This window comes from Gavia stellata, chromosome 2, assembly GCF_030936135.1.
Source record: "Gavia stellata isolate bGavSte3 chromosome 2, bGavSte3.hap2, whole genome shotgun sequence".
Taxonomy (NCBI): Eukaryota; Metazoa; Chordata; class Aves; order Gaviiformes; family Gaviidae; genus Gavia; species Gavia stellata.
Genome location: NC_082595.1, coordinates 3,019,423 through 3,034,126, shown reverse-complemented (window position 1 = coordinate 3,034,126; position 14,704 = coordinate 3,019,423). Strand labels below are relative to the sequence as shown.

General features: G+C 41.7%; 1 protein-coding gene across 1 annotated transcript in view; it reads right to left on the bottom strand.

Moving 5' to 3' along the window:
* Positions 1-14,704, bottom strand: part of XDH (xanthine dehydrogenase) — a 54,282-nt gene that overhangs the window by 27,838 nt on the left and 11,740 nt on the right. The window contains exons 5-14 of the mRNA XM_009816260.2: positions 14,312-14,438; positions 13,404-13,465; positions 10,193-10,261; positions 9,661-9,747; positions 8,211-8,352; positions 7,309-7,401; positions 6,381-6,532; positions 5,337-5,430; positions 4,384-4,493; positions 393-577 (exon numbers count right to left, since the gene is read on the bottom strand). Coding sequence (XP_009814562.2) covers positions 393-577; positions 4,384-4,493; positions 5,337-5,430; positions 6,381-6,532; positions 7,309-7,401; positions 8,211-8,352; positions 9,661-9,747; positions 10,193-10,261; positions 13,404-13,465; positions 14,312-14,438 — 1,121 coding nt within the window. The remainder of the gene's footprint in view (positions 1-392; positions 578-4,383; positions 4,494-5,336; positions 5,431-6,380; positions 6,533-7,308; positions 7,402-8,210; positions 8,353-9,660; positions 9,748-10,192; positions 10,262-13,403; positions 13,466-14,311; positions 14,439-14,704) is intronic.

The window sequence follows — 14,704 nt, the reverse complement described above, 5'->3', positions numbered from 1 at the left end:
TGTGTCAGCTTTGCTTTCGTCTTGGGCTCACGTCATCTTTTCTAAAGATGTGGCGAAGCTATTAAATGATAAGAGCACAGATTTCTCAGTCCAGTTTGAAAGAAAATCAGTTTTGTAGGTCATGCCTACATCTAGCTTCTGCCCGCTTCAACAGAGGAGTGAATTTAGCAAGGAAATGGCTCTCTGAATGAGAGACTCATATGGATCTTTGGGGTAAGGAGCACTGGAGGAAGCAAGGCATCACATAAAACACAGACCGCTGCAGAAGTGTAGCTACACTTCCCCTTTCTCCTTCTGTGTACTGTTAGAGAGGATTTAGGGTATTTGAACTGCTCCTGTAAAAATCAGCACTGTTCCATTAGGCAGCCTTTCTATCACAGAAGAATTCCTACCTGCCAGTGAGCTCCCGGCAAGTTTTTAGTGCCAGGACGGTTGTAGGAGCCATTCCTCCATAGCTGAGTTTTATCTCTTCCACTCGGCTAGTGCCATCTTGGAACAGGACTCTCATCCCACAGGTCACAATAGCAATGTCATCCTCCCGACGGGAAGCCTGCTTGAAAGCTGAGAAGTATTCACCCTAGAAGACAGGAAGAATATTTCTTTATTCTCTACCTTGGCATACTTTGGAGTATAAATATGGACAAGCTGTTAACCTATCTCTACACGGATGAGCTACTCCAGGGAACTGTATCTGGTTGATCCATCTTGCAGGGCCAAGCAGGACCTCTTTCTTCAGGCAGCGCTGTATATTTTCACATGATTCAACGATTAATTTGAATGTATTAGGTCAGTGATTATTAGCCAACCTAGGACTGTGTGGGAAATGAGCTTTGACAGAGATCTGCTCATACCTGTCACGTTTATTCCGTAACTTGAGAGGAAGGACCACGACAGATTTTTTGGTACATAAACAAGCTTACGGTTCCTCAGCAACTTTTTCTTTCTCCCAAGCTGCTAAGCTGGAAGCCTAATCAGTAAAACTCATATTCTAAGCCCCTTCCCTTCGGAAGCCTTTGAACTCTGCAAGAACTGAAATCAATAATCACAAATGTCTCACAGTTCTAGAATAGACCAGACTAATTAATACAAGACAATTTCAATCTGTCACTGCAAATACAATTTTCAGTAACTTTCCTGAATCCTCTGCTGGTCTCCACAGAGCAAGGAAATTCTTTTAATGCACCAGCAACTACAACTCACAAAACTCAGCAGCTCTCCTACGAAGAGTGGCAGTAAATATGAGATTAACACTCTACCAGTATACACCGAGTGATGGTGTCACCCTGGAGTCACAGTACAGTCAGTTTTTCCCCTTGCCTGTCCTGCAGATTATGACAAATTGCTGTTCAGGCATCCTGCAGACTAAGAGAGGAATCAGATCCGATGTCTTTGCACAGCCCTTCTGGAGAGTTTTCTGCCAAGCTTCTTCTCTAATAGCTTAGCCAAGTGACTCTGCACAGCGCAGCAGTCTGTTCCATTAATTATTTCTAATCAGAAGTGGACAGCAATTCTTTCATTATTGTAAAGAACAATTCCTCTATTGTTGGCAATGAGAACAGTTTCACAAGAGGCCCCTTTTGTGCAGCGAGAACTTGTTACTGGAGACGTAACTGAAGGGTGCGTTTCATTTCCTGAATTCAAGTAATTAGTAGGCAGCCAGCAGACAATAGCAGAGGAGTATCAATAGCATCCTCCTGATGAGGACATTCTGCCACTCTGCTTGTTAAAACAATTAGCTTTCAAAGAGGAGAGAAAGCAGCCTCTTCTCTTACTGCAAACTTCACAGAAGATTTCCAACATGTTTGCAACAAGAGGGCAATATTTGCCTTCACTCCTTGCAGGACACCTTAGTTTTCTTGGTACAGAGTTTGATGGGAGAAAAGGCACTCACTATTTTTCCTCATTAGGAGTGTAGGTAAGGCAACCATCACATCAGCTGCCCGTGTCTGCCCTACCTCTTGGTAAAACACCAGAGCATGTCCCCTCTAAACTATCACAGTGAAAGTTTCTAGGTGTTAGTTATTCTCACAGGAAAACCAAGCAACCCTTACTCTTACAGGCTGCATGTTAGGGACCTAGATTAGTCTCCCCACTCCCCTTCTGTACAAGATGCAACACCAGGTAGGAGCACATTAAGAAATCCACAGGCTCTAAATGATTCATAGGCAATATTCACAATTGCAAAAAACTTTGTTGCCTTGTCAGTTTTTTCAGTCCACCACCATGGAATATAGAGAATAATAATGGATGAAGGTTGGAGGATACTAATTTAAATGATGAAGTAAGACTTCATGACCGCTTTCGGTCTCTTCTGCAGGGCAAAATTCTGATACCATGAGCCTATGATGGCAATACAGAGCAAACAGTAGGTTAAGATTGTTTTCCAAAGACAGAAATATATAGGCATTGTGTTGTCAGGCTTTTTCTATTTGAAAACCAGTAAATGTTTATGTGATACAGAATACTATTATTATAAAAATTAAGCAACAGTGACAAATGTGATAGAGAAAGATGTATGCAAGGGAAAGGACATGAAAAACTGATGGTCACTAAGTGAGTAATAACGCATGTGGCACGTAACATTTGTGAACATTATCTGGAACGCAAAGAATGTTTTTATAGTCCAGAAGAGAAAGAGGGTTGTTAAATAAAGGATATGTCCTGTTCTAGGAATGCCTTGTTATATACAAAAAGCTAAACAGTTTTCTTTTCTGGAATCTGTTTATATTTTATCTTTAATCCAGTGAGCTGTTTCCTTCTCTAAATACTGTCTTTGCTCAGCTGCAATCCCCTTACAAGTATAGACTCAAAAATCTTTATTCCCTGAATATCTTAAATATCTGACACACAAACTAGCAGGAGAAAAAGGTGTTACCTCCTCTCCCTTAACAGCCTCTCTGTGATAAAGCCTAACCTGAGCTTAGTAACACTGAATTGTGTAAACTGCTAAACTTCTTTAATTAATTCTTTCTGTTGTTCAGCCAGTCTTACCCTTGGTGAGACAAGTCACATCAATGCAAGAGGTAACATCAGTTGTAAACAAACATAAACCAAAAAATTGGATCTAGCTGTGTGCTGTCACAGCCCTGCTTCCAGTTCTGAGGAAATCACAGTTCCAGAAGACTCTGCCTGCCACGTGCCAGCACCTTCAGACATCCCCTGAAGAACTTTAGTCTCCCTGACTTCATGTTTGTGAGCAAAGATCAGCCAAGAAACCATCAAGTAGAGAGTTCAAAAGTTGTTTTAGTTTTTCGGATCAATGAGCTGCATATAACCTAGGGATGAAGCCACTGCCCTGCTGGTAAACATTTGTTTGTTTTGTGAAATTGTCCTATGACTGTCATACGGATGGAGTAACATGGTGTTTTCCAGTGACTACCTCAAGCGTGTTTCTCATTTTGGCAAAAAGCGATGCTTCCTGCAATTATCACAAGATCAAAGAAGAATCACTCGGAAATAGATGGAAAAACACCATAAATAAAATAGCTGTGTTGCCTTAATAGCGAGGTACAAAAATTAGAGAGGATAGACAAAGGATTCATTGGTTCTATAGCATAATATGATGGCATTTCAAGTAAATCAGTGTTTTCCATTTATAAAGAAAATGTGTCACTACACTGTGAATCCTTGCATCTTAAAACTTGGAGCCTCAAGCCCTAAAAAGGTAAATACCTCCACAGCCATAAAACTACAGTCTGATGTTCTCAGCCCTAAAGGGAAAAAAAGAGTTTTACCTCTTATAGACTCTGAATCGGTTATGGTTCACACTGCTACAGAAGAGAAGTGTTCGTTGTTCTATTTGAGGGAAGTTTTTGCAGGCTCCTTTGAAGTTGCAGGTCCACATTGCCAAAATGCCCTAATAATCAGACCTTGCAGTTTCAGTCTTGCAAGGCAAGGATGCAGAAACTGAATGTCCTTCTTACCCGTACACACTTTTTCCCATTTTGTTTCCCATGTCAGATCACAGAAATGAAGTAGGAACCTCGTAAACCTTAACTTCACTTTACTTCAGGAACTGCTAGCATCTTTGCTGTACTATTTTGCAAACAGAACTTAGACACCTGGGAACATCACTTTGTCACCTTTCATCATTACCGAATGCACTTAAAAAGCTCCAGACAATAAAGTGAAATTTATATTTCTTGCACTAGAAAACTTCTTGGGCTTACCGTGCTTTGTCATAGAGCCCAGCTCCCCTTGCTTGTCAAAAAGAGTATATTGCTAGGTTTTCACCAAATAATTCACTTGCTTCCTGGTCCACTTGGGACTGCATAAGCATTTGGAGGTCAATCTCCAAGGGAAAAAGTGCCTAACATTAAAAATAACACTCAAATAACAGCATTTTAGCTCCACAGTCATTGAAGTCTCTTCCTACAAGCTTACCTTCTTGCTGTAGGGTATTTCAACAGAGAGAAGTATTTCTTCAGGCTTAACTATTGTCTTTCTGTATCCAGTGAAAAACTTCTCATCCATCATGATAGTCCTTTTGCCCTCTGTAGAGCAAGGAGAGATCAATGGTGGATGAATGAACAACTCAGATGAAGAATGGCAATAGTATGTGTAAAGAGCCTTCAACCTACACAAATCACTCTTGATATGATACCAGTTTTCATTTTTCCACCCTCTTTCACCAAATCAGGAAGAATTTTTCTCAGATTTACTTTGGTCCTTATGGAATCTATGACAGCTTCTGCCTACATATAAGGTTTTATTTGCGTGGGAGCTGATCAAAGAGACCTCCCTCCTTTATCTAATTAAAGGTGAGCCTCCAGGTGAACCAGTTTCCAACATCCCAATGTAATTCCCTCTTTCCCCTTTCCTTAGCCTTCATACAAACCAGTACAAAAGAAAGTCACTGATCAGACAGTCCACTTACTTCAAGGATCCTATTACAAAAAAATTCTTCCTAAGAGCAAATATAAATTGAGACATTTGGCTTTCTTCATAGAATAAACCAAACCAAACCAAGTTTCAATCTTTATCTGAAAAATCCACAAGGATCAAAGTATGACAGTGACAGAAACAATTTCATGCCTTTTTTTTTTTATGAATAGACACCTCCACCAGCTCTTTACAAGGATGTGTCTGCAAGTACATACACAGTACCAGAGATTCATTCTGGCACAGAAGTTCAAAATTCTTTGGGAAGCCAACCTTAGGCCTATCCTTAGGACTTCAGCCTCAAAAAGGGCAAAACTCCTGAAGACTCAGACTAAGCCTATTTTATGTAATGTTAACTTCCACTTTCAAGTTCTGACCTGACCTAAGAGTCCATGGCAGAGGACTGTTGACTATCCCACTCCCCTCAGGGCCCCAAGGAAATATAAGTAACTTACCATTTGATACCAGAGTCAGTTTGCTTCCACTTGCCATTAACACAGGATTTAAGTCAGAAATTGGGCTTGCTGTCATTATGTTCCCACCAAGAGCCTAGAGTGATAATACGTCCATCAGATAAATATTAAAAAACCTGAAGATACAGCCATAGCACCCTGTAATCCTGCATTACTCCAAACACAGTGCACTAGAGGTTAGCTCTGCTTGAGTTTGCTTTGATAAATTCTTTTTGCTCACTCAGCAATTTTAGGCCTTTAATGAAGTGGGAAAACATAAAACCCATGAAACAATTGCTGTCCCGTCAACACTAACATTTGCCTGAAACAGTTTTAGGAACAGTCTTTGGGTAATTCATCAAAACTACTTATGCTCAAACCACGTATGCCCGGCAATGACAAAATTCAATCATTGGAGCTGCAATTAAGGGAAGATCCATGAAAGTATAGAGCATCTTTTCAGTAACATTCAGGAACCCAAGTTTTTTGGCTGCAATACAAATGTATGGCACAGTATCTTGTGGAACAAAATCTTGTGTTTGGTAGGTTGGTTCATCTGCTTGCTTGGTATTTTTTTCTTTTAGTATACGGAGTTTGAACACATGGAACCCACCTCCTCTTTCCCTTTAAAAGTAGAAGAGAATTTGCCAGATCTGATGCGTTAACAGTATGAATACCACAGCTGTACTGACAAAAAAACTACATACCTGCTTCTTTGAAGGTTGTCCAGCACTCTAAATACATTTTTGTTAAATTAGTCAAATCTCACTCATTTCCCCCACTTATCCTCATAACAGCAACGGAAGACCTGGACAACTGCCATGTTTCCCTTGCTTGCTAAACCTGTGATATCAGTGTAGCACAGACACCAGCTGAGACCCACGTTGCTATCAGTTCTTGGGACTGGTTTACGTGTACTAGCTTCTTTGCCTAGGTTTGCAAATGCTCTTGCGCGAGAAGCACAAGGCACACCAACATTGGATGAGGCAGGCTAGCTGCTCAGTCTGAGCTTTCATTTCCAGTACCTGAAGCTCCCGAGTCACTTACAGCAACGTTCCTGATCTGTGGCCCCGCAAACCAGCGCAGCTGTTCAAGGACAGCCTGGAAGACCTCTGTTTTGTAAGGAGGAAGCTCTGACACCACTTTTCTCAGCACCTCCTCTACTGAGCTCAGGGTACAGGCAGCACCAAAGGTGACCCCTGTAAACAACCAAATGAAAAGAATTGTTGTTCTCCCAAACATCAAAGTGCAGGAGGACGGTTATAACTGCGTCTACAAAGATTAGATGCAACTGAGTTTGGTTAGACAACAGGGTTTAGAGAAGACATTCAGTCATACTAGACTATTTTGTATGTAAGCATCACATCCTCAGAAGAAAATTCACCTTTAAATCACAGCTTATGGTAGTATTGCCTCTCACATGAGAGTAACCCACCGCCCATTTGCCTCAGTGTATTATGAATGATATTGCCCTCCTGTAAGTATTAGTTTGTCCTTTGAGAAGTGAACTCCAACTCCTCTCCAGTTTCCACACCTTAAACATACTACTAGGCATCGGGCCACTTGCACTGTGTTGTCCTAATTACTTCTATTTGTAAGGTTGACCTGTTTCCACCACGAAGATAAATGCAATACTTCACTTGGTCCCATAGAATGTCAAATCCACTATCTTTCCCCCACTTACTAATTTTAAAGTCTTTCTAAATAAAAAGATTGCCCCTTGAAACCCATTATTAACCCAGTTAATACACGTAAAACACCATGCATCAAACAGATAAAATGTCTAATACACCTTCTAGTGAAAGCCCTCTTTGATTCTCAAATTATTTTTACATATCACTCACTTGATTCCCTGCATGGGAGGTGCATTAATGCACATAGAAAACAGTTTTTAATCTGGGGATTTTCCTTCATATCCCCTACTATTCCATGGAATCCCCACTCACTCCACAGACATTCCGCCTCCGTTACTCACCTGTTTCAGTGCGCTGAACAGCGTTCATTTCAGAGATCCACGCTGGTGCTATTATCACTGGATACAACATGTTCTTTAACCTCATCTCAATACCTTAAGGAAAAGTAAGGCTCTTTCGGTTACACACAGGTGACAGAGAGCCTAAGTTATCTGTTTCCCAATGAAATGGCAGCAGGCCTACTAACGAGTCAGTTCATTGACCGTCTGTTACACAGATTATATTAGGTCACAGAGATACTAAACTAAACGCTGTTTTCCACTAATACCAGAATTCTCATAGGGAAGTTTTAGACACTCTTTTCTAGGCTTAGAATAACCTTAAATATACTGTTTAGTACTTGTGCAAGCAGGCTATTGCTGTACATAATCATTCAGGATAGAACAATGAATACAATGAACCATACAAAGTTTGGGGATTGTCTCCTGAAACAATTGCTCGGGATAACAGAATTATTAAATACATCTGAACGCTCCTCCTCAGCACTTATGTTTGCAGAAGTATGTATTTTGAAGGAAAAAACAGTAAGATTTCAAGTCTTGAGACTTTACTCACTGAAAAATCTTTCAAAACGCTGGTTTCGCAACTGAATTCATTTGATTATGAGGACATGGTACACTGTGCCACTCCCCTCTTCTCAAAATTCCACAAAACTAGCCCAAAAGCTCAGAGGTCTAGATAAGCATATTTTTTTTTTCGCCTGACACAGCAAAGAACAGGGAAAAACATTCACTGTGAGATTAATCTACCTGAGAAGAAAATTTGTTCCTACATACAACCTCAAGATTAAACAGCTATTTAACAGCAATGGCATGAAGAAGGTTTAAATTTGCACTTGTTCTCACAAAATAGTCCATGGAAAGTTTTCCAACTGCTCACAACGAGCACCAGCTCTTCCTCTTACCCACTTCTGTGTTCCCCACAACGAGCTTGGCATTGGGGTGCTGGGATTTGAGAGCCACCAGCTCCTTGAGAGTTGTAGGCTGGATCCACATCACACGCTCGCCTTTGAAACACAGCTGTTTCTGCTGTTTGTTACTCTGAGTCTGCAAAAGTGAATTCAGATAGAGCTCAGGCCGTACATCAAGCCAAGAATCCCCGCTCACATGCTGCCCATGCCAGGCCAGACTCCGTCTCGGTCAAGTTACTGACAGGTGGCTGTGATATCGGCACTGTTGTTGGCAGTTAGCCATTCCCCATCCTTCTGCTAGCAGTGACGAGAGCCTTTTTCGTGCTGACAAAAGTTTTCCCTTTCTGATATTGCCAGGCGCATCCTGCTGCCACATCTCCCCAGCAAGACCTCTGCCAGCAAGCTCCATCTGATCAAAGTTCTGGCAGATGCCTGTGGCTTCAGCCATCTTAGAAGTAATGGGGTTTCCATTCTCATCTCACTGCAAAAATGTCAGTCTTTACCACTGCTGAATTTGAGTTATCAGGTGTAAGGCCAGATTCTGGTTCCCTTTTTAATTCCTTCATCCAGTGACTGAAGAAAACAGACTAACATGGCTGTCTCCCAGCAACATCAGCTCAACCCTTAGGCAGGGGAATGTCTTAGAGAAGAAACAGAGGGGACCTGTCTCAAGCTAAATATATATTATGCTATGGTCTATGAGAACCTACTCATGCTCATGACACATTTAGGCTGGGTGCAGCAGCAGAACTAACGATTGAATTGCAGTTGTTGTTAAATGTGAAGGAAGCTGTAAACATGCCTTGTCCTGGACCAGATTCCTGGCTGGGACACATTTGCTTAGAGGAAAACTATGCAAAAAAAAGACAGGAATGGAACATGGAGAGAAACTAATCTCACCTAACTTTTGATGTCAGTGTGAGCCAGCCAACGTCTACTCCTGCTATACTAAGTGGAGAGAAGCTGGTGCTTTCGGGAAGTTGTCTAGTTGAAATATATATTCAGCTACATCCCATAGCTCCTACTTCTCTTCCTACACTATAAAGGGAGGACAGGGCGATTAGCCTAGATACTGCTGTATTTAATGTAGAAGTTCACATCTGACCTAGTGAATCGAAATCTAGATGTCAGCAACTGTTCCACCCCTGGGCAGGCAGTGACCAGAAAGGAAGGCAAGCCAAGAGCAGGCATGTATGGCGAGAAACAGACAGGCAAGCCGGCCAGCTGGGGCAGGCACTTGGCCTGCATATCTTTTAAGCCACCCTGGCTTAAAAGCCTTCCCTTTTATAAAACAAGGAAGCATTTGCGCTCATGTACCTCCTTTTATCAGCAGCCGTCTTTTGCATTGCCATTTCCTCAGGGCAGAGACACTGCGGACACTCAAACCCTGCGCAGAGCAAAAAAACCAACCAACCACATACTTTTTCTTTTTGAATGAACTTACCATTAACTCCGGCGGGAATATTGGCTCCTGTGTAGGGTCCAATGGCTGGAACTCAGAAGAGTTGAACAGGCTGGAGGACATCATTGTCTATGACAGAGAAAATGCAAATGGCTGGGTGGCAGAGGAGAAAGATATCCACATACAACCCTAACTCATTCCAGTCAAATCCCTATTACTACTTCATGGAGCAAAGAATGGCAAAACCAGCAAAAAGATGCCACCTGATCCAGCGTTTCAGGTTCTTCAGTCATATTTTTCTGATCACAATGCATGTCTGGTCAGAAACCTAAACCCTGAACACACTAACAGGTTTTTGCCAATCAAAAGTGACATCACTTTCACACTGGCGTGTTAAATTACATCAATGGTACCTTTTCTGAGGTAAGACCAGCATAAAATATAAAATAGTTTAAACTTAGACTAAATACAGCTAAATTAAAAGCACTGGGCTTTGGCACAGAACCACCCAGAGCTAAGACTTCGAAACATCAGAAATAGAGAAAAAAAAAAAGAGAGTTGAGAGGCACCTTACCACATTGTCTTCTTTTCCATTCATGCAGCAACCTGGACCATTGGCTTTTCCTCCACAGCAGTCCCCATTCTGAAGAAGAAACAAGCATGCTTCAGCTGTTCTACACAAAGCCAGAACATTCCAACTTTTACAGGATATATTCCTCCCCTTTTATCAATCCCTGGATCGCAGAAATTTGCAGTAACATTTTTCATTAATAAACTACTTTGACAAAAGAACTCCAAGCAGTCTGAATTGCTGGAGTATTCCACGCAACACTGGATACTTCCTAACAAAGAATCCACAGGAATTCACTGGAATTTCCCGGCAAATTATTTCATTAATTCTCTCTTTCCTAAATTCATTTTATATTCACATTACCTTCTGCCCTAATTTCTTGTTTTCATCCCTCCGTTGTTTGTACCTCAACTGGTATAAAAAATGTGATTAACTTTTTTCCTCCAGATATTCCAAAAGGTTCCAATTGTACAATTGATTGGAATGGTGATCGAATTACTTCATTCATCATTGGACTGCAAAGTTTGGGAAAGATCATACTGGGGAATTAACCGGGTTTTAGATCTATTTTCACAGAAAGATGGATCGCTTCAATATACCAGAAGCTGGTAACACATTGCTTACAGTTGTCAGCATGCTGTTTCACAAAAGTGTTGGACCTCGCAGATTCAGAAGGAACATACCTAGCTCACTATTGAAAAACCTGCGTCATGATGGCTTGTCGTGCTAACCAGGACATATGCAGTCACAGCGTTTTCCAAGGGACAGACATTCAAACCAGCTCAGACAGCTCTGAATATCTGCACCACAGTAGAGCCAGGGAGGTGACTAATATATCAAAACTCTAATATTATATTGCAAATTGAGGTTATAGCTTTTGAAATTCAGCTTACCATGCTATTTCCCCTCTCACTACGACAGCATCCAGTGCCATTGGCCACTCTGCCACAGCAATTCAAGTCCTGTGGGGACAAAAACTGTTCTGAGAAAAAATGTGCAGATTCCAAGGAAATTAAGTATATTTGGCTCCCTTTTGAGAGAAATCAATCCCACATTTATTATATCCGAAGCAGAAATAGGAGATGAAGAGTGCCAAGCAAGTAGGTGTTTCCCTTGCCCATGGACGGCAGTATCCTGCAGTGTGATGGCTAGGTCATGTCCAGTCCACTGATAGACCTCTTGTTCTGGTTTAGAACTACTCTGACCATTCAGCCAGTATCTCTGGTCCATCTAGAGCCATGAGGAGATACCCAGAGAAGAGTAAAAGGGACAAGCACATATAATACCTAGTACTCTACCAGCATCCAATTGCATTCAGCTCAGGGGACTACCTTAGCCCAGATGTGGTTTCGGTCTCTTTAGTAACCCTCCGTAGTTCTCTATCCAAGTACCTGCTCAGTCTCCCCTGGAGCCTGCGTAAGTTTTTGGTGCCCGCAACACCCTTTGGTGAGTTCTGCAGGTCAGCTACCTGGTACATGGCAGACCATCTGCCTTTGTTCGTTTTCAACCTGACTCCTACTAGTTCCATTTCTTGACACCTTGCTCTTGTATTGGAAGAGGCAGCAAACAGCAGATGCCTGTCCACATTCCACCTGCCAATCACAATTTTGTAGATCTCTATCAGAGGTCAACACAAACCACTACATGGGCTATGTAGAGCCCCTTCCCCTTCTTGACATCTTTTTTCCAGGCTGAAGCATCCCAGCCTACTCAGTGCTTCCTTGTATGGAAGCCAGATTACTACAGATGTGATCCTCATTCCACTTCTCTGAATCTTTTCCTATTCTACCATACCCTGTTAGATATGAGAGGACCAGAACTGCACAGAGTACTCAAGTGTAGGAATAGCCGCGATGCAGACAGTGGCATGGCAGTGTTTTCTGTTTTGTTCTTTACCCTTTGAAGTATTGTTTTGACTGCCAGCGAGCACTGAGCTGATGCTTCTGTGTAATTGTCTACCATACCTCCAAGATCATCTTCCTGCACAGTAGCAGGAAGACGATCTTGTATCTGCTCACAGCTTATCATTTTATATGTGAAATGAGGACTGCCTCTCACTCTGTAAATTGCTTGGCATTTATTTGCCCTGAATTTTGTATCCCATTCTATTCTCCAGTGTCTCAGGTTCATAAAGTCCTTCTGAAATTCCTCAAAGTCTGTTCCTGTCTTCACTACCCAGACTAACTTGATATCAGTTAACTTATTTTCCCACATCACTGCTCACTCTCTTTTCCATCTCATTTAGGGTTATCTTGAACAGCCTTGCTCCCACCACACGTCCCAGTAGAACCTCACCAGTGACCTCCCTCCACTGCAAAAATACACCATTTTCTCCTACCTGCCATTTCCTGCCTTTTAACCAATCTTTCACCCACACAGAGATCTTCCCTCTTACCCCATAGCTGCTTATTGTCTTTAAAAGCCTCTGGTGAGACACTGTTGAAAGCCTGTTGGAAATCCAGGTAGACTATATCGACTGGATTTATCAACCATTTGTAATGGATCTCACTCCTGCTTGTATTCTCTTTTGTTGATCGTAATTCTGGATAATAAAATGAAATTAATGGGCAACATTCTAAATTCTTTACTTTCAATATTTAATACCGGTGTAGCCCCCTAAGTGGCTAGTAATCACTGAAGTACCTAATGATCTACTTTTCCTCACAGCCTCCAGCAGTCTTTCAGAAACAAAGGTACTAGAGAAAACTTACAGTAAATCTTCGTACCTCATCCAAACCAGCAGATGAGTTCTGGGCAAGAGCTAAAAAGCAGTGACTGCAACTTCTTTCCAGACCTATTTCAGCTCTGCAGCTTTCTCATCAGATTCCTCCACAGTATGTCCCTATTCATGCACCATACCTTTACACTTCTCCACAACAGGGATCATCTGCAAGCTGTGTTATGCAGAGATGCCGAGTTTTTCAGAGACTTACAGAAAAGAATTACAGAGTCTGATTACCTGTGATCCAAAAAGGGACCATCAGAGGGACCTTATTAAAGTACTCCACTTCCAGCAACTGGAGTGAGTAAAGGAGCTGGTCTTTCTGCATTATTAACGCATGAAGCACATACAACGGGGTCAAGAGTTGGAGCTGGGTTATTGTAGCATGTATATTTCCTTCCTCCCCATTTCAGTTCATGGTGTATTTTAGTAACAGAGAGAAAGACAGCCAGCTTTCCAGATTATTTTTAAACATTATCAGAAGCCACTTACTTTAGCAAATGTCCTGTATCCTTCCAGAATGGGTCTGTACCCTGTACACCGACACAAGTTCCCTGCATTGCCAGAGCAAAAAGATAAAGATTTAGTGTCATTTGGCTGAGAACATCTCTTCTTTTAGAACGTTTTACTGTTTCTCAGAAAAGCTTATCAAATGTAGATAAAGCTAATGAAAAAACTGGAAGGAGGAAAATTTCATTAGTAATCTTGCAACTATCCTACCATCCCTTTTTGTTGAAATTTTAAATTGAAATTAATTTAGGGGAAAAAAAAATATCGATCTGTCTTATTCAGTATTCATTTACCTTAAGTATGCGAGTCTAATCAGTACACCAACTATCCAATCTCTTGAATTACAAAGAGGTTGGTTTCTCTTGCATCTGATTTCCTCTCGGGTCACTGCCAGAAGCATGGTAACAGCTCTAACCTCAGCCATAACAGCAGCCTCTCAGATGATTTACACAGTTGGGTTCTGCCCCACTCCATCATGTATATTGCTGTCTTGGTCCTTTACTTGAGGTTGGCTGGCCCAGATGCTGTCACCTCTGCAGGCTCTTGTGACAGCAGTGAATAGACAAGGGGACGTGGAGGCTCTTATAAGCCCCCCAGGGACAGGCCACGTTTTGTCCTGTGTTAAGCTTAGTGCGGTCCTAATCCAAGACTGAGGCCACTTGCCCCTGCTTCAGGACAAACAACAAGCTACTGTGAGATTTTCCACAGGCCATTTTTGTTCACTTCATAGCACCTGGCCAGTCTCCTAGTGGAAAAGCTAGTTCTTAACCTCATAACAATGGCTATCTTTAACAAAACACATTAAACAAAGGTGGACCTCCATCCCATTTGGTGAAGCGGATGTAACAAAAGCAGAACAGGTTGCATCTCTGCAGGACTATGAGTATTACCTTGGAAAGCATCTTCTATGTCCTCCATTTTAGGTTCGGGTTTATTCCGAAGCAATGTATACATGGACATGACAATGCCTGGAGTGCAAAAGCCACATTGGGACCCATGACTTTTTGCTATTCTCTCCTGAGAAAAAGTAACAACAACCGTCAGCTCATAATATCAAGGTGAGTTCATTTTTGTGTTTGTTTCTGTAACATCTCTGTTAAAAAAAAAAAAAATCAATCTCAGCAGAGGAGCTAAGACTGTCATCAGATGTTCTCTGATGAGACGGTTAATTAATCTGTGAAGCAGACTTCAAAGAAGAGAATACTCTGAAAAGTTTGCATCTAGGCTTTGAACTTCCAATGTAACTGAAGGCGACTAGAAGCCTCCAATGAGATCAGGAGTTC